Source organism: Carassius carassius, chromosome 27 (assembly GCF_963082965.1).
Source record: "Carassius carassius chromosome 27, fCarCar2.1, whole genome shotgun sequence".
NCBI classification, from domain to species: domain Eukaryota; kingdom Metazoa; phylum Chordata; class Actinopteri; order Cypriniformes; family Cyprinidae; genus Carassius; species Carassius carassius.
This window is the reverse complement of record NC_081781.1, coordinates 10,355,640-10,376,031: the sequence shown is the minus strand read 5'-3', so window position 1 is coordinate 10,376,031 and position 20,392 is coordinate 10,355,640. Positions and strand designations below refer to the sequence as shown.

Here is a 20,392-nt window from a genome sequence, read left to right as displayed (position 1 = left end):
GGAAAGAGATCGAGCCCAAAGTGTTTCACATCGCTGTCTCATCTTACCAGGTTTTCAGGCACGGCTTGAAAATTAGAGGATTTGTTTGTAAGTGTATGTTTATTGCATTTTAAGAGTGAATCAACAGGTAAATATGGCTTATGTTATGATTACTGTATGCTACGATAAATGTTGCTGGCTTGTGGTAAATGTTTATTTAACATTGTAATTTGTTCATAGGCACGCCGGAATCTAATTCAAAATCTAAATGTACACATCATCCTATGTTATATTTAAAGGTCTATACTTAAAATATTTATCTAGGTTTAGATGGGCAACATTTTCTTTCTTTGTATAGCCTACTATTGTGTATGTGACATAAAACTTTCAACTTTAGAGATTTTTTTATTATTAGCCTAAAATGAGCTGTATCTTTTTCACTGCTCATAATTTAAACAATCTTGAATGCAAGGTCTTTTTGTCGTGTGGAGCGCGAAGTTATTTTTTTAAGTTAATTTTTATTTATGAGACCCAGCCTAAACACGTAGCCATTAAAACATATATTTAAATTCACCTATACTCTGAGTTCTGTATGAAAAAAAAATATATATATATATATATATGTATATATATATATATATTTTTTTGTACTAGCCTTAAATGCTGAATACATTTCACCGCAGTCTCGGATAAATTTATTTTAAGTGGAAACAAAACGGGAAATCGCTGTAAAATCAAGTGCGCGCTGTGTTTTTAGAGGGGACACATGCGTGCGAGTCTCCCTCGTGGACTGGGAGAATCACAACTGTACCCCTTTGAGAGTGTGCGCAATGACATCTTGACCTTACCAGCGTGCCGTGTTGTGGCCGCCGCCAGTAGACACCCATATTTTAGGTTTAATTATGAACATTCCCACGGTAGCTCGAGGCCATATGGGAGCCCTAAATCTCGGTCTAAACGTGGCGAACGGGGGCGTATCTAATCGCAATTAGTGATTGTCATGTCCTCCTTTAAATGGTGTACTCAGTGCACTGAAAAGAAATTAGGATTTTTGACAGGTGAATAACTGTACATTCAAATGTGCGTTTTTCAGGACCTTATGAGCCATACTGAGAAAAACAGTGTCACAGTAAGACCCATATCTCTGTGGGCATCACCAGCAAACTCTAGGCCATGAGGGATTAAATCACAATGATTCTGAGTGTGATGACTTTTAGATAAACTATATGATATGTTAAGGGCATCATGCTCATTTTAAAAATGCATGCATATAAATGTGGACAAATCAGACTTTTTCTGTCCCGTCTCTTTTCCTTTTTCATTTCCCACTTTCGCTGTCTGTGTGTTTATATGTGTGTGTGCCTGTGTGTATGTGTGTGTCTTAGGGGTGGGGTGGTCTGCTCGTAGTAATCTGCTTAACTCGCCCTAATCCTGTCATTCATAGATAGTCTTTACACAAACATAACCAACATCATGGTTGCCCCGGCTGCTTGCTTTCACTTTTTGTGCTTGTGACTCTCCTCTCAATAACAGTCAATGAAAATCTCTGACAAAGAAGCATCTGATTGTGTATCTAGTTGTTGGCTTGACAGAATCAGTATGCAACTGCTTACTTAGCCCTTAAAGTGGAGAGGGACAGCAAAACCATCTCTTATTCTTAACCACTCCTGTAACAGCATGTTGGAGATGTTGCAAAAGACTTTTCTGTGTTGGCACTTTGTTCTGAGATGCAGATGAGAGGCAGAATCAAATCAGAAAAAAGTTGTGGATTGCTGATGACACTTTCAGTGCACTTCTGTTCCTGACTTATAGAGAAAGAAACAAATGAGGATTACATTTTATTTTTTTTACATTATGAATTAATATATTTTTAAAAATGGAAGAAATATATTGATATTACATAAAAACACCCGAGTAACCTCTTTGTCTATTAGCAATGACAACTTGCGTTGTCTTTCTAACCCTTAATTCACTGAGGTAATTCTGATCAAACCATAAATTACTTAATTAAAAACTGAAAATTAATTACTAAGTTAAGGAAATAAAAGCTGACCTCTTGGGCCACTAAGAAAAAAAAGCAGTTTTATTTAATAATTTTAACAGATATATATATACAATATCCATCTGTGTGGTGTATAGGATATTTGTTTAGAAATGTCTGTTAAACTGTTTTGTATTTACATGTACGTACAAATCTTTTATTTTATCTTTTATTTATATATATATATATATATATATATATATATATATATATATATATATATATATATATATATATATATATATATATATATACCAGAAATCACTTATTGAATACTCAGAAAAAGTTCTCACTAAATAGAAAATTATTTTTTTGTATTATTTTATTTGAGATATTATCTGCCATTCAGACTGTTGCCTATTTCACACCTTTTTTTTAATTCTTTTTTTCAGTAGCTAACAATCAGATACTTATTAACTTGTCTAGAATTAGACAGCTAACTTTTCCCTGGTAACTGAATATATACAGTATCTTCAAATCTTTAAATAGGTTTTATTGCTAAGTTTAGGATTGAATAATAACATTAGCAATTTTATAACTATCATTGCAAATTCTTATGCAATAATGTTTGTCCATATAGTATTTTAAAGGGAATTATATTTTAATAAATAGAAATATACATCTTCCCATAGCAAGTATGATATATGAAAAATCATCTTAATAATTTTCATATTCTTTCAGTTACTGTAAAATGACCCCATATTTCACCCTTTGATAAACCGTTTGGATTCACATACACAGATGTTTTAATATTAAAGATACCTGATAGCAAATTTAATTATATACGTACATACAAACACACATTCCATGTGTTAGCGATTACCATATTCATTTCATCTCGCACCTTACATGAGGTTAGACTGTCACACATACGTTTCTCCACACACCTCTAGTATTTTCGCATTATGGTGCCTACATTTCCAAAATATAATAATAGTAATAAAGGCCGAACACAACCTCGCCCTGTCTAACTGGCAGGTCGATGGATGCTTTCTGACAAATCTATTTGGGGCAAATTGTCAGTGAGAAACTTCCGCCTGAGCTGGCCTGGACAAAACTGGCTGTTGGATGGACTAAATCCTACTGCAGGAGGGTCGGGACAATGGGCTCTGAATGTGTTGATGTGCTGGCAGTGGCTTGGGTCTGACAATGGCCGGATTAATTGGTCCCTTGGCTGACTGATTTGAGATGGCTTCACTCGGGTCCTCTCCATGGGGAGCCCCATTGTCCTTCTCCTGATTCCCACTTTTCACAAACTCCAAACAAAAGTCAATTTCTTTCTCAAGGGGGTTTGGGAGAAGAGGAGAAATATCGAGACCTCGTGGTTCGGCTTCGCGAGAGGTGACTTTAAAAGAGAGCTCCTTTCTCCCCTCATCATCTAAGTTTTTAAATGGATGACTTAACTCATTCCGTTTCCCTTTCTGCCTGCCCTCCCTCTCTTTAAGGCCCAGAGCTCCTCCTGAGACTTAGAGGTGTTATCGTCAGTGGGACAGGAGGGAGGCACCTGTTGCGAGTGCTGGCAGGCCGGGCTGAGGAGCTCGCTCTCATTAATATTAAAATGTCAGAGATGCCATCATGTTGCTGCGCTGAAATCGGTCTGATGTTGCCCCCCCCGACCCGGCTCCCTGGGGACCGACTCTCCGCTTCCACAGTCACTCATGAAGGGCACCCCCTCTACCCTCTCTCGCTGCCTGTCTCTTTTTTCTGTCCTCTCATTATCATTCTGCTTTTTTGAAAGGCCTCGTTAACAAATTATGACAGCTGGCTAAAGAGGCTTTGGCCGTTCACACCATTTCGGCAAACAGTTTAGGGGCACGAAATGACAAACTTTATTCTGCTGTGACATCAACTTTCTTCTACTTGTTTGCGCTCTCTTATTTGTCTCTTCAGTGACGATTCATCAATGGCATATTTCACAGAAATGATTTGCTGCCAAAGCCCGTCACATCATTTTATGCCTTTAATATGATATGATTTATTTGATATTTTGGACTTTTCTTTATTTATTGATTTTGCTTTTTGTTGTCATATGTGAGGTAACACTGAAAGAATTGGATAATTTTTGACTATAGTTATGCTTGTATGTTCTGTGTCCTGAATTCATTTTAATAAAAAATAATAATAATACATTAAATTCTATGATATATAATATATTATTTACATGTTAAAATTTTAAAATAATCCTCTTTCTCACACACACACACATATAAATGTCACTTTTAATTCTGTAGTGATTTGTACAATATAGATTGTGTCAAAGCAGCCTGGTAACACTACAATACGATGCCTTTAGTTAATGTTAGTTAATGCATTAACTAATGCAACTATCAATTAGCAATACATTTGTTATATTTTCTATTCATATTTGTTAACATTAAATAAAAATACAGCTGTTCAATGTTAGTTCAGCTCCATTAAATAATATGAACAAATGCTACTTTTTAATACATTTTAATAATGAGTAAATCTTGTAATTATCTTTTAGAAATTTGTTTTATTGTTAGATTATGGTGTAGTTAACCAATGCTGACAAATAGAACCTTATTGTAAGGTGCTACCAAAATCAAGTAAAAAGTATCTTTTTTTCTACTAACCATTAAGTATGTAAAGATGTCCAACAACAGTTATTTTATATAAAAATCAAATACAATAAAAATAGTTTATAGACTTTGATCATTTAATACATTTGTCAAGCTCACTTGTGCACCTTTTGATTTATTTTGACATACACGCAATACAGTATTTAGATACTGAATAAATATAAATAAGTAAAAAATAATTCAAATGAAAATTCAGTTACAAAACATATGTATTTATCTATCTATTTTTTTACTTAAAAAAAGAAAAGAAAAAAAAGATGCATTATTAGCTATTATAATCCTCTTGTCTTGTGAATTTCATTTGTACATGTCCACCGGTTATGGAAATGATAATTAAGTAATAATACATTTTGCAGAAGTTAACAACTAATTCAGTAAAAAAATGTATTGGAATAGCTTATTATTGTATTTTATTTATGTTACACTAGTAAAAGACAGTAAAGGTCAGACAGAGCTGAAATAGCTGATGTTTTGATGCTGAAGCTGGCCTCAGTGACTGTGGGAAGATCACACCCCGCTCATTACATGAGGAGGCTTGGATTTTGGGATCAGACAGAGGGTGTAGAGGGAGGGGAGGTGAGGCGATATGGAAGCTGGGGCGGGGTGGGGGGGTTGTGGTTCATTTTTAGGTGTAACTGATGGATTCATTGTTTTCCCAAAGATTGATTTTTGTTGTTGTTTCCATTCATTCTCCACGATCAGCTTTATCTTTCATTAAGCTTGATATTACTGTGTTACGTTTACGTGAATTGCATCCGTCACCACGACTATCTCTGTTGTAGGTGGCCGAACTGAAAGAGATAAGGCCAAATATGTCCATGTTTCAAACTTCAAATTTCTCATCTTCCTAGTGAGAACCGCTAATCATACAGTTGGCAGACAGACCAGAAAGGTTTTTCCCCCAAACTCAGACTTTCTCAAAAGGTATAAACACAAATGGTACACAGAAGAGTGGCCCTTGCCCCTCACTCCTTAGACCCCAAACTATCATTCATAACCTTTCTGCGTCGCTCCGAAAAGGAAAAGAGGAGAGGAGAGAGGGAGGGGAGAGGAGGACTGTGGGGAGGACCATGAACGCTTATTTAAAAAGACTTCCTTTATTGGACCATGTGCAGGCAGTTCACTCACAAAGGCCTTAAATAGGATATTTTCTGTTCCCTATAGTTGCTTTCCCTTTTAAGTGCCGAGGCAAAAAAAGTAAGTTTACAACTCCTCTCACAATGAAGCTCTTCACTCCCAGGTTGCTGAGACCCGGGCTGACCTGGGAAAGTTAATTAGGAGGCCAACAATGAGCGAGCCCGAGCAAAATACCTCGCCTCTCCTCCAGCCAAAGATGTCATCCATTAATTAGGCAAATCTTTAAGGTGGGCTTATTGAATTTACAGAAAGGCCGCAGTTTGGGCGGGCCGCGTTTTTTGATCAGGCCCTCGCCCCAAACAATGCCTTCTCCTGGTTAAGGAAAAAGGGAGGGGATTGGTGGAAGCAGAGGAGGAAGAGAAAGAGAAGGAGGGGAAAAAGGAGAGGGAGAGAAAGAAACTTATGGCTTGCAGAGGCTCAATGGGAAAAAGGACGGGGAGATTCTCAACGGCTTGGGGGGCATGCTTCAGCGATGATGTCATGCAAAGGCAACCTGGGGGCTTGGGAAGAGTGGGAAGGAGTGCATTGGGGGGGGGGGGGGCACTCAAAGTTAACATGCCTGCATCTGGGCCAAAGCCTTCTCTCTAAAGGAGCAAAATGCATACGCACCCCTGCTGCTCAAAGCCGGCTTTCACCTGACATCTGCGTTCCACCACGGCCGGATTTGCCTCAATGCATTACCGTGATCAATTAATGAGTGGTTATGCATTTCGTATCAGATCAATATTAGTATCGGCCTTATATTTGTGTATTGTTACATTCCAGAATGACTGTTGGCTCGGCAGTCCATCATATTTAAATAATTTAATCTATACTGGTATGGTTGCACTGTTTACACAATTATTTGTGACAACTGTCATGAGAAATTGTATATGTATTAAATTTGAACGGAGACGGACTGCTTCTATTTGTCAAATATGTTTTCAGCAAATATTTTCAGTTGTAATAATTGCATAATATAACTCCTGATGCTTTTTTTTTTTTTTTTGAAAAAGGTTAAAAATGCTACAGTAAAAACTGAGCTAAATATATACGGTGTAAATGGATTAACATTGGATTATATGTAATTGTACTGTAAGATATTGTGAAATTTATGCTTTTTGCATGTAAAAGCTATAAAAAATTGGTGTAAACAATCAATCTAATTTTAATTCGTGTATATTCTCGGTAAAAGGATATCTACATGACACATCACATGATTATGTTTTTTTATAAATAATTGGTAACACTTTATTGACCAATTCTCATTATTAACTAATTGCTTATTAGCATGCCTATTATTAACATATGGCTGTTTATTAGTACTTATAAAGCACATATTCTCCATGACCATATTCGAGATCTCTAAAATCCTACTAACTATACCTTATTAATAAGCAACAAATTAGCAGTTTATTGAGGCAAAAGATGCTTTGTTAGTGGTAAGCATTGGAGCTTAAAATAATGCATGACAAAATAATTTTGTTTGCTCTCATTGTTATCAATGTCAAAAAACATAAATGTGTTTTGTGTTACATTTTATATTATTTAGTAAGTGTTTATTTGATTATTTTATTGTCGTGTTACACCATCTATCTGTATTGGCCATGTTTTATAAACTCTGATTCATCACATGGCTTTCTGTTTTGCCACCTCTATTATCCAGTTGGTTATAAGTAAATTTTAAGGGTAAAAGCACATTTTTGTAGTTCAAGTGCATTGGTAACATTACATAATTTAATGATTTATTATTTATGAGATGTAGTAAATGCATCAATATGCCATTCACAGTTAACATACATTTAAACTGTGAATTTCTGGCAACCACAGCTGTCAATTGTTTTGAGTACTGACATTAAGAAACTAATTTCTGTTGCAGAATTAGATAACAATTGTCTAACGGTCAAGTCTTTGAGTGAAAGTTAAAAGTGCATTAGTGATTATCACTTAAGAAGACAGTAAGAATCTCACTAACATTACACGTTACACTATATTGTCCTGGCCACATGAAGCCAAGCTGCTCTTTTTATTTGATTATGACTGATATAAATCACCAAGCAAAGCTTAACTTTGGATTTAATATTTGTGGGATTTGGTCTGTGTGTTGAGATCTGGCTCTTTAGGAATTTCATTGATTCTGGAATTCCAGGCTTCTCAAACTGAGCCCTGGTGTGGTAAAAGCTAATACTGACACTTGTACACAGGCAAGTGGTATAGTGCGTATAAAGCTTGGTAGGGGGAGGCTGGGTATCTTTCTGTCCTCCTCTTTGACATGACCGGTCTTTGAGAAAAAAAACCTTCCCTTGAAGGCCATACCCCTCTTCTCATAGTTCATGCCGCTTTAAGGGCACTGACTGGGCTGAGCACTACCTCCCTAAAATACACCCTCCCCCTGGCCTTCCTAATCGGAGGGGTAGATCTATGTGTTTTGTTGCTTGTCAAAAACAATCACTCTTCGGGCCATTACAGTTGCTGCACGTCCTCCTTTAATTGGTGTAACGCACAGAGGAATGAAAGCGAGGGCGGCCCACAAAAGCCGGCCAGTGAATAAGAACCGACTTGCACTGAACTGCTCTTCAGGGCAAAAAAAGTTCATAGTTGGCAACTAACAAGGAGTTGTAGGGGGGTCTTTCATTCAGCAATATCATTGGTGAAACTGCCAACTCACCAAACCTTAAAAATGTATTCACTTTTAATATGTTGGATTAAAGTTAACATTCATTTCAAACGAGCGTAAATAAAAATATAATAAATTATATTACATATTACAGGGAAATTGACTAAGGCTCTTAAAGGTGCAATTTTTCCCTCTTTAAAGAAGTTTTACATAATGAAATCCATTGCCTTTGCAAAATTTATATGATTTATATTTTTAAAGACTCTGTAAATGAGTAGCCTTATAAAAGCAGTTTTATTTTGCATGAAGGGGGTCTCCTAATGGAGGTTGCTATTTTTGAATCACATGACCAGCTGAATGCCATTTGCTTCCATTATTGGACTCTTTGGCTTCATCAGGTAGGCACTTCTTTAGAATCAGTAATACTTTGTGACCGTAAAAAGGATCCAGCATAAGTTGAATAACTTCACGGTCATTCATGAATCCTTTCCTAAAGGGCCTCATGTTCATGGGATAGCAAAGTGTCCATCGGATGCACACCAAATGATTATGAATACTATGAATTCAGACATACTACTCTTTTCATATACTATTTTTAGCCTACTATATATGAGGTATGTGATTTCAGATGCATTGTCAGTTATAAAAAAAACAACAATCATGGCTGATTTTTTTAGTTGGTGGACCCAGGCATCTAGGTGTCACTATAAGCCCAAGACGATAACATAACACAAAGAGTAAGTCCTAGGCACAACAAAAAGTGACCTGTTAAAATGTTCATGCAGTTTAAGTCCACTTAGTAAACTCTTACTGTAACTCTTTTTTCCCCAGAGAAAGCTAACTTTAACCACCCGCTTCTCCCTCTCTGATCGTCCTGTGCTGGAGTTTTGTCAGCCGAGTTTTATGTCCAGTTCGCTGGAGCTGAAAGAAGTCAGCATCGTGTCTTGTTATGAAACAAGATGTCCTTGCCTTCCGTTCCGGGTGAACGATGCCTGGGGTGACTTGCGTGGAGCGATGGCCTCGCTGTAGCGCTCCAAAGAGGCGACCAACAGTGAGGAAGTCAATGCGCCATTGTGTATCGAGTTCGTCGGCTACATTTTTGGTAATTATCCCGACTGTTTGTTGGAGACTTGGATCTGCGAGCCAAGCGGGCCGACAGTGGAGCACAACACCGTCAATAAAGATTAACTTCTTCATAATTGGTCAACATGTCTAGTTGAGGGAGAAAAGCTCAAGACATTATTGATTAGTGCTACCAATCAGATCAATTTTATATGTTTTCAATAGTAAGATAATTGATACAATCCATAATTTTTTCACAAGGTGAATAAAAACATTATACAGGACTTGGGCATTTTGAGAAAACAAATATTTCTCCATTAGAATAAGTTTAATAAAATCCACCAGCATATATGTAGCTGTAAAACTATATTTTTTGTGAAGGTCTAGCCAGAAACAGAAGTTTGATTTGCTAAAGCAGAACAGAAACTTTCAGGATGTGTCAAACGGCTCTGACATATTATCTTCATTAATCACCATGCTTTTATCAGCTAACATAACATGACATTATGGTTGGTGCCCTTTCAAAATTAATAAGTACTATTTAGGTATATGTCCATTTAAATGGGGGGTATAATGGTGATTTGTGTATTCAGAGTTGTTCACAGTGTTAAAGAGATGGATTCTCATGCTAAACATGGCCAAAGTTTTAAAAAATAATTTAGAAGAATGACTGAGAATTTCTGTGCCGAAAATCTTACTTCCGGGTTGGTACAAGTTTTGGGCTGGTTTTTTTCGCTCGTGGATCTAATGACGTAGACGAGAACGGAAGTCCTTATATGAGCATTTCTCCCGGAAAAGCACACCCGTGCGCACACATTGACCAGAAGAGAGCAAGACCGCGCACATCAGCACGCTTCAAAATCGTCAGCAGCGCTGCATATGATTTGTTCGAGAATGTCTCCAAATAAGTGCATTTTTGGATGTGAGGGAAAGTTTACCGTGTTCAGCTTCCCCAAAACCCAGCGTTACACGAACAGTGGATGCAGTTTGTTTTTCCAGGGCAGCAACGGAGTGTATCAAGTGCCTTTGTGTGTTCTGGTAATTTGAGTGACGAATGTTTTATAAACAAGGCCCAAGTCGACGCTGGATTTGCACATCATTTGCTATTAAAACATCGAGCCGTCCCTGTGATAAAAAACCCCATTCATGTACATAAATTGCATTAGATTTCTGTATTTTGTTGGAAATTAGCAAATAAGTGAATATATGTTAATGGAAACAACATGAAGCATCAGTATTATAGCTCCGCTCACGGCACGCCTCCAGGAGCTCGGCTTTTTCCAGAAAGAATCGGAAAGCTGTATTTTTCTTTTATAAATATGATAAAACTAAATGTGACTTTTTGGATATATGAAGGATGCAGTACTACTCTATAGGTACTCAAGATTAACATGAGATTAGGTGAAACTGTGTATGTTATGTACCCTTTAAGGTACTATGCACCCTTTAGGGGTAAATAAGTAATTTGTTTTAATTTTAATGGGGCAACTGTACATCATCTCCCCTTTAAAAGTTGTCTCAGTTTCGTTCTGAATTTTATTTTAATAAGTATATATATGACTTGCATAGATTTCATCCTAAAAGGACAAAACCTTGTTACATACGCACAAAAGCTAGATTTTGTGTAGGCTACGCACAAAAGTTTTTAGATTTATAAAACCATGCGTAGCCTTCGCCAGAACCTGCGCAAAAAATCCCTTTATAAATCCCAGTCATGGAACGATAGTGCGCACGTGCATCTCCACACTCCTCCCCGAAATAACCATATATGGAGATTACAACCCCTCGTTTTACTATGCATAACCTCATCTGCCTATCATTTCCATGCATATTCCCACCCACGTGACACCATGTTTAACGTCAAAGGTATAAGACGTAAAAAAAAAAGAGAGACACGGACTAAATGTCATTTGTGCCATATTCATTTTTATTTCCAAAATCATCCAGAATGTTTTAGAATAATATCTATAAAACCAAACTGTTTAGTTCTCAGATAAGCCTATTTTACTTGACCTAATTCTTTTCCACTGGCCAAATAGTATTTCAGTTGTTTTAAACAGTTCAAATCAAATAAAATGTATGCAGTTTTACTGAAAAGGTGAACTTCTTTTAGCTATTTTTTGTAAAAAGTAGGCTATTTTAAAAAGGAAACACGCAAAACAACGACCCCCTCCCCCGCCCTCAAGTTGTATCCTTCAAATACAATGGTATTTTTCATAATGTTGTGGAGATGCCTTCACACGACATCAACGCCTCCGTGTAGCTGCGGTTGTACTAGCTAGGCCTGTTATCCAAACCATGCCGTTCCACCGAATCCAGCAATGTCCGCAATAATATTGAATTAGGTGTGCATCACTGATCATTGTTCTCTATAAAAAAATTTCATAACATGAGATTTGCAGTTTAGTTTAGATTAAAACATTGCATGCCACGGGACAAGTGATTAAGCGCATCAACTGCAAATACCTATGTCTAAATTAATATAGGCTAGCCTAATTTTTGTTTAACTTCTGCGTAATGGCTTTATGTAATTTCAGTGCTTATCTCCATTAATGAGAGTGGAATATTTAATGTAAATGTGTAGCCTATATCGAAATACGCACAGTCAAAAGCATCCGTACGGTGCGCACATATTTACGCCAAGTTTATTTTTTATAAATTCTGACAAGTGCTTGGAAAACAGCGTGCGCACATTTCTATGCCCATTTTGTGCGTACGCAACGTTTAGCTATAGCCTACATGATGAGGCCCCTGATATTCCCGTTTTAACGAGAAAGTTAGCAGTAATTAATTAGGCTGCAGGGCTCTCTAAGCTATTTAGGGGCATCCGTTCATTGAACATTGAGAGCGCGTTTCTCCTGTCCAAGGGCTTTTCTCCTGTCCAGCTCTTCTCGGTTCACATTGCCTCTCAGAGGGCAGAATAGCCCAAGCCTTGATCCTCGTCAGTTGTCATCCCCAGTTCGGGCCACTTTGGCCGCTGCTAGTGGGGAAGTCAGGCCTAATCCCTGGAAGGAATCGGGGCAAAGGAAAGCAACAATAACCAAGTCAACCGTAAAAAATGAAAGCGAAATCTCTATTATCAACACCAACATTTCCCAGCGATGCAGTGAAATCAGGCTGGTTTGTCATTCGAGTCAGACACCGGGGGGAGAATCTGGGGTCGCTTTGGGTTGGTAGACTCACACGACGTTTAGAGAGCAATATCTCAGCGAAAGGGGGCCTCGCATTTGCAAAATCCCCCTCACATCCCGCCATAAGCATTAAATGCAGTCTGACTTTATGTTGTATAGGCAGCGCAAAACAAGAAAAGAGGCACAGTTCTCATATAAAAGAACTCGGTTTTTGGGGATTAGGGACGTCCCAAAGGATGGAGAATAACTTCTGCATAACTTTACAGCTCCTCTCTCTCCAGGTTTAGACTACGGCTTAAAACGCACAGTCTTTAGTTAACCCTTAACTGGTCCCTATGGTCAGAGTCATGATTTAACAAGTCAAAGTTGAGGCACTTGAGAGAGAAAAAAAAACAAGACCGAATCGCATTTATTTTTTAATCAAAAAATATTGTATTTATATTTTCTTATTAAAAAATATGAACTGTCGACTAAATTATTCACAGAGACAAACGATCAAAAAATTACACATTCAGTTGTGTAGCTGTTATTGGTGTTTTAATCAAAAAGTTTTATTTGACTGGCAGAATTTTGTTTTAAGATTTGAAACGCCTTAATTGGAAGAAAAAAATAATTAATCTCGGGATAAAGTCATCACGATCACACGCCTCATTTACCTCAGAAATCATTGTGAGGGTCAGGTGACCCATGAAATCAATGTATCTTGTAGTTCCTTGAAAACCTGCTTTTCTTTTTAAAAAATTCATTAGGATAATCTTGAGCCATGAACACTGATAATTTTCAGAATTTAAACCAAGTTATCCAGGCTCATCCCTTTGCTTAAGAGCTCTCCAGTCGATGAAGATACTTCACTTAGGCAGCCTAATTAGTGATTTCTGTCCTCGTTCAATTGCCTCTTTCTCCGTTGTGCATTCAAATGAAGTCCTTAATGCACACGGTAATTGTAGGCCTACCTGTATAAAAACCTGATTAGTTTCACAATGATCAATAATCTTTATTTCTTCCAGGACATGTGGGGTAACGTAACATATATAGCCTAACATAGATCAAATATTTGGGGATATTTTCACTGCAAACGTCCTCTTGTTATCACGATTTTGTATACCTCGTTCATAAACTCCCTGCTTGCAAATCAATGAATTCAGCTGCCGATGGGAGGAGTGGAGGGATGACTTGGATCATCCAATTTAAGGCTATCACAATAACAGAGCTGCTACACTGTAGTAGTGGAGAGTTAATGCCACAATCCACGACATAAAACCTGCGAATTTACCCTCAGACATCAGCGCACGCAGTAGAATAGCCCTTAATGCGAGGCATTCTCAGTCCCCCATTTCCATCAGGCTCTCATGACTGCAGAATTGCCGCGGACTGCAAGTTATCAAGAGGCACTAATTTCACATTAAAGACCATTGACTGCAGTGGCTTGATTCGAGGGTTTGCGACAATTAACACAATCAGAATCGGAGCCCAGATCGTTTACCTTGACTCTGTAATTATTTTTTGGCCGCGCGCGTTATAGCCTAGCCTACATTCGCAAAATTGCACGCGGTGTCAAAAACCGAGAAGAGAGAGGATGCAGCGCGTTTTCATAAGGACAGTCTCCAAACACACACAGAATAATGAAATACAAAAATAATACAGTGAGAATATATTAAACTGCTTATCAATCCCGATTTTAAACGGGTTAAATGAGGTGTTTGCCTTTATGTTGTGCCTTTTCAAATTCACACTGACTAATAGATTAATACTGATAGGGATAAATAAAATAAATAGACTATATTCTGTGTGCATGATCAGAAACTTGAACGAAATAAACTCATTCTGCAACTTTTTAGAAGCTGTTAAATTTCTTATTAACTCCAGTAAAACATAACAGCACCATATATACTTTCCTTACAATTGAAAATTCACAGCGTTATAAACTAGTATTAAAATGTATATTTCATAAAACAAAAGGGTATCTCATATATTTTACGTTAAATAGATGCCAGAGCCATCAGTAACCCTATTCAGCTCTTTCTGTAAAAAATTTGAGCAACATGTAGAAATTCAACTCTGAATAATAAGTCTAGTTCCGATCAACTTAAAGCAAAATAGTTTAGTTAAAATAGTACATTGTATAGACACAAAACAATTATAAATGGATGAAACGAGACTCAATTTTCAGTTCTTTCAATTTCACTTTGGACATTACAGGTCAGGTGCACCCATCAATTGAAATCACGTCTATCGCGAGATTACCCTAGTAGTCATGTGACTGAGACATAGGGAAAATAAGGAAAACAGGAAACTGTGCAGAGTCGCAATTGTTAACGAAATTTACATTTGTATCAGCATGCTTATCTGCTGAATGGTGTGTTACTTTCGTTGCCGTTGCTAACTGCTCTATTTCGCCATTAGAAATTAGTGGCTATAGTTCACTAAAGCTGCCATCAGCATGCATGCCTGTATCACAGAAGAGCTCTCTGGGATCTGTTTTTATCTACATTTCCAGAAGGCTTGGAAATCAACGAGTATTGTACTGAACTGCTTCGTATCTATGGTGAACGCTATGTGACTTTGGCGAACTGCCTCGTGACTTATGCACGACCTGTCAAAGTCTGTCAGAACTGTTACACCGGCTTCAACAGTCTGGAGGACATTTATAAAAAACATATCATTTGACAAAGTAGGTGCTCATCCCAAGTCAAGTCCATTTCTAACACCAAAGTGCCTATAAATGTTCTTGCGTGGTTTGAAGGTTGACATAATTACACGAGTCACACGCACTCATGTCTCGTGATTTTGTGTGTTCACTGTTTCACCCTGGTTTCACCAAGCCCGACTCACTTTGACAATGGAATATTTTAGTATGCTTAAACAGATATTTTAAGTTATTATAAAATAAACCAAGTCTATTAAATTAGTTACACATCAGTAGGCCTATAATATTCTCATTGTACCTTTTAAAACAAACAAACAAAAAAAGCTTAAGATGTCAATACATACTGTATGCTGTACTGTATGTTTTTTTGACACTGTACAAGTTGTTTTTTATTAAATGTGACGCAAAAGGTAAACTTTTTAAAATTGAAATTTAGTATACATTATCTGAAAGCTGAATAAATAAGATTTTTCATTGATGTGTGGTTTGTTAGGATAGGACACTATTTGGCTAAGATAGGGGAAGATACTATTTGGCTAAGATGGAGAAGTCGTGGCCTAGTGGTTAGAGAGTTTGACTCCTAACCCTAGGGTTTTGGGTTCGAATCTTGGACCGGCAATACCACGACTTGGTGCCCTTGAGCAAGGCACCAAACCCCCAGCTGCTCCCCAGGCACCACAGCATAAATAGCTGCCCACTACTCTGGGTGTGTGTTCACAGTGTGTGTGTGTGTGCACTTTGGATGGGTTAAATGCAGAGCACAAATTCTGAGTATGGGTCACCATACTTGGCTGAAAGTCACGTCACTTATTATTTTTACAAATATTTGAAAATCTGGAATCTGTGAGTGCAAAACAATCTAAATATTGAGAAAATCGCCTTTAAAGTTGTCCAAAAGAAGTCTTCAAAAATTAAGTTTTGATATATTTAAAGTAAGACATTTTCAAAACATCTTAGTGAAACATGATCTTAACTTTATATCCTGTTATTTTTGGCAGTAAAAAAATAAAAAAATCAATAATTTTGACCTATATTGTTTGCTATTGCTACTCATATATCCGTGACTTAAGGCTGGTTTTGTGGTCCAGGGTCACAAATCAGTTATGGACTGCAGCTGTAGAAGTTAATTGCAAAATACTTTATGACTTGTGATTATGTGTAGTCCTCATAGTCTGCCTCTGGAAATGTCAGTTGCCATGACAGCCTGATGCGTTCTGATAGGTTGATGCTGCTCCATACCCTCTTCATCAAATTAGATGAGATCTGGACATCAACAGAATGCAAGCGTAAGTAACATACAGTAGCCTTAAATTTTGTAGGTTCAATTAAAACTGGCATTTAGACTGCATGATTCCCTTAAGTATTTTCACTCTTAACCACTTGTTGCAGTATGAAGAAATTGTGTCTGTTTTATGATTTGTTTTTATTTAGTTATGATTATTTAGAGAATAATTCTAAGATTTTTTGCGTGTTAGAATGTCTGAATGAAGATCAAGATGCTCTTTCCAATGATACTCTTCAATTCATAGCCACTCTGAATCAGTCATTCTCCTGCTTTGAACAATATCAGGTAAAATCAAATGGCTCATATAGGTACGAGCTTGGTTAAAATAGATTACTTGAGTTTGAGAGTATCCTGTTCTCTTAATAGAGAAACCACACTGAACTGTGTAAAGACTGAAAAACCTCATATACAAAAGGTTGAACGAGGTATATGGTAGAATGGAGAAAAACCAAATGCTCTGCATTGACTTAGAAGATGCAGTGAGTTTGCACTAATATACACAAACCCTGCTATTTGATTTAAACACAGTCCTAAATTATGATAAAATTCAGATTTATGATATGGGATTCTGGGAGAATTGTAAAACAGCACCCTCTATAGTCCTACTACTATGCAAACTAAAGGCTGGAATACAGGATAGAGCTGTAATCGGGCCTTAAAAGTTAGGCCCGACAAGACCCGAGCCCGACAGGTTTCGGCCCGAACCCGACAAGTACATTTTGATTGACAGCTTTTTAAAAGCCTGAACCCGTTTACAGCCCGACATTATTCAAATGTGCGCACACACACGGTCTTTTTCCTTGTGTCAAGAATGAGTAATTTATACATGTTTTAACATAATTTATTCATAACTAACGTAGACTAGACCACTTGGAAATTGGAATAAAGAAATAAAATAAGTCCTCTGTAACATTCTAAATAGGATATATAGGATAAATAACAGCACTCTAAATAGGCATAGGCTCATTTAGCCAATAAATAGACCAACACACCAATAAAAACGAAAGATCTTCAGCTCTAATATAGGATATGACTTATGTAAAAATAAATAAATTCCTTGAATTTGACAGACGCATTGACCATAGTTGCCAAAGTCAGAGCTAGTCTTCAGATTTTGGCAAGTTTGAGTTGTTATGAGGGGCATAGCTTTTTTTTTGAGCCTTAGACTATTTATCCAAATGGAGAATATCAAACATATTTTACAAGCTGTTCAGATTTGAAATTTAGCAATGCATTGCTTTGCTCACCAGTGGATCCTCATTAGTGAATGGGTGGCGTCAGATGAGAGTCCAAACAGCTGGTAAAACATCACAATAATCTACAAGAAATCCACATGACTCTGTCCATCAGATAACGTCTTGTGAAGCCAAAGGGTGCATGTCCATAATACATATTAACGCTTCCTCCAGTAAAAAAAAAAAAGTCCATCCTCTGTTGTCCTCTTACATTAAAATCCAGCAACCTATTTGTTTAGAATTGTTTTGTACTTCTTTATTTAATTTTTTTTACTTTTTTTTTTTTTTTTTTTTTTACTTTTGCTTGATTTGTGTATATTTTTCTCCTGATTCAGATGAGATGACTTTTTCACTGGAGAAAGCCACATTATGGATAGAGAACTCATATTTTAGCCAGAAACAATAGTTTGAAGTTAAGTAAGTCGTAATGTTAGATTGGTTTCTTACAAAAATGCAGCTTTTCACAGGACATTTATTAGTGGGGCCTGGAGTCATGTGGATTACTTGTTGATAATGGTAATGCTTTTATTAGTGGTTTTGACTCATTCTGACAGCACCCATTCACTGCAGAGGATCCATTGGTGATCAAGTGATGGCAATTTCTTAAAATGTTTTGGATGAACTATTCTATTAAAAGTGGTGTAGTGTATTCCAGACTTTACAGACAGTAGGAACACCACTTATTGGTTTTATTTCCAGGAAATGTATTAAAATCCATTATAAAATGTACATCTAAAATGCATTTTCCTTTGGATAAAATCATAGAACCATCTACTAAACACATTGTTTTTGCTTTGTTTTTGTTGGTACAATGTATTTTAGATTTTTTTTGACCATCATTCATCTTAAATGGCTTATTCTTCTTAATTGAACTACAGTACTCTTGTTATTTCTTCTGTTTTTGCTAGACGGTGGTGTTAAAATAAATAAATAAAGTTTTGTTGGTACAGTGTGAGCCAGCCTTAATGGTAGCAGATAATGATAGAACTATCAGAATTGTGCTATCATTACCTTGTTTATTTGCCAGATGAATATGACACAGCACCTGTGGAGTACAAATTTTAGCTGCTTGTTGCCTCAGGAGGAGACGGTGCCTGTCATCGCAGTGTCCAGCTTCATGCTCTTCCTCCCCATCATCTTTTACTTAAGCAGCTTCCTGCACTCAGAACAAAAGAAGCGCAAGCTTATACACCGTAAGTAACTTGCCTAGCCTTGCAAATTGTCTCTTTAGAAAGTTTAAGGAAAGGGCCAAGGTCTTTGATAGTGTTAATTGTGCATGCTTGATCCTTACTGCTTTAGATTTCATGGTAAATGACTTTCAGACAGTATTTAACCAAGCGGTCTTGAAAACTACTAATTTTAGCATCTGTCAAAACATGTAGAAGACAAAGTGTGTTTTTAATGCTCTAAGCAAGTCTCTGACTTCAATGTTAAACTGTGCATTGATTATTCTGTTGCATCTGTTGCCAGTTTAGTTCAAATCTATTCTCTCATCCTGATCCACAGCCAAAAGAGTCAAGTCTAGCAGCAGCCTAATGAATATCCAAGACAAATTCAGCTGAGTGGAGATGAGGCAAGGAGGGGAAGAGAGGACAGTGATTCTTTGGTTCATCACTCCTTCTAAACCAACAGGCACTTTCAGTATGGACGGGTAGGGTTCATATCTTCTTCTGGACTCCAAGCACATCAAAGAATTTATGATTTCCTAGTTAAATCAATTTTATTTTGCACGATTTGTAATTTGCACTATGAAATACGCCAGTTGCAAGTATTACTGATAATTCTACTGATTTTGTCAGAGGATCAGTGATGATTTCAATAATTACAGTGGATGCTAGTATTAGATTATTGTATTTAAGGCATAAAGGAAATTTATCTTGTACATTAGAATAGTTATGCTGCATTTTTACTGCACTAACAGACCATGTTACATTTTATATTCTCTATTTTCCTAGGTGATAACAAATTCACAGTCACACACACACACACACACACACACACACACACACACACACACACACACACACACAAACACACAGTACATGGCTGTGGTGCCATTTCTGGAAGCACTCCATGTGCATTAGAGAAAAATCTTGTAGCAAATACTTTATTCAGGGTCAAAGGTGTATGCAGTGAGTAGAGGAGAAAAGTAAAGGATGGAAGAGGCAACATGAAGCCTTTTAAGCTGGTCCATGTGCCTGTTTACCTCTTTTTTTTGTTTAACAATGGATTTGCCATAGTCTTCTCTCATTGTGTGGTTATAAACTAAACTGTCAGATATTTAATGAACACATAAATTATTCTGAAAAAGATAGACATCGAATAGAAAAACTTAATTAATATTGATGCATCAGAGAGATCTTTCATTTTCTGAACACAGATGTGGACCATAGCATTAAGTAAAGTATTATTTTTTATACTCTGAATGCAGTAAGCTTTATTCATAGGATATTTTCATACTTATTTAGTTGCAAAATTGTTTTCAATTCAGAAAGCTTCCTCATACCTCTGTTTTAATTTTACTTAACTCCTAAATTCTTCCTTGTTGCTATTGACAGGCTTGTTGTTTTCAGGGTTATGTGGACTTTCCATGGATTGCAAAGCACCTGCTTCTCAAGTCATTAGCAGCTAATCTAAATGTAGGATAAAGTTACTTGGCCGATTAATCGTAACAACACA

General features: G+C 36.9%; 1 protein-coding gene across 1 annotated transcript; it reads left to right on the top strand.

Moving 5' to 3' along the window:
* The first annotated feature begins 13,474 nt into the window (after positions 1 to 13,474).
* Positions 13,475 to 19,855, top strand: ostm1 (osteoclastogenesis associated transmembrane protein 1). Its single transcript, XM_059513619.1, is given in 8 exon segments — positions 13,475 to 13,483; positions 14,986 to 15,192; positions 16,365 to 16,479; positions 16,669 to 16,763; positions 16,845 to 16,883; positions 16,886 to 16,957; positions 18,741 to 18,906; positions 19,220 to 19,855. Coding segments are annotated over 8 exon segments (759 nt in total). The 3' UTR covers positions 19,276 to 19,855.
* The last annotated feature ends 537 nt before the right edge of the window (positions 19,856 to 20,392 follow it).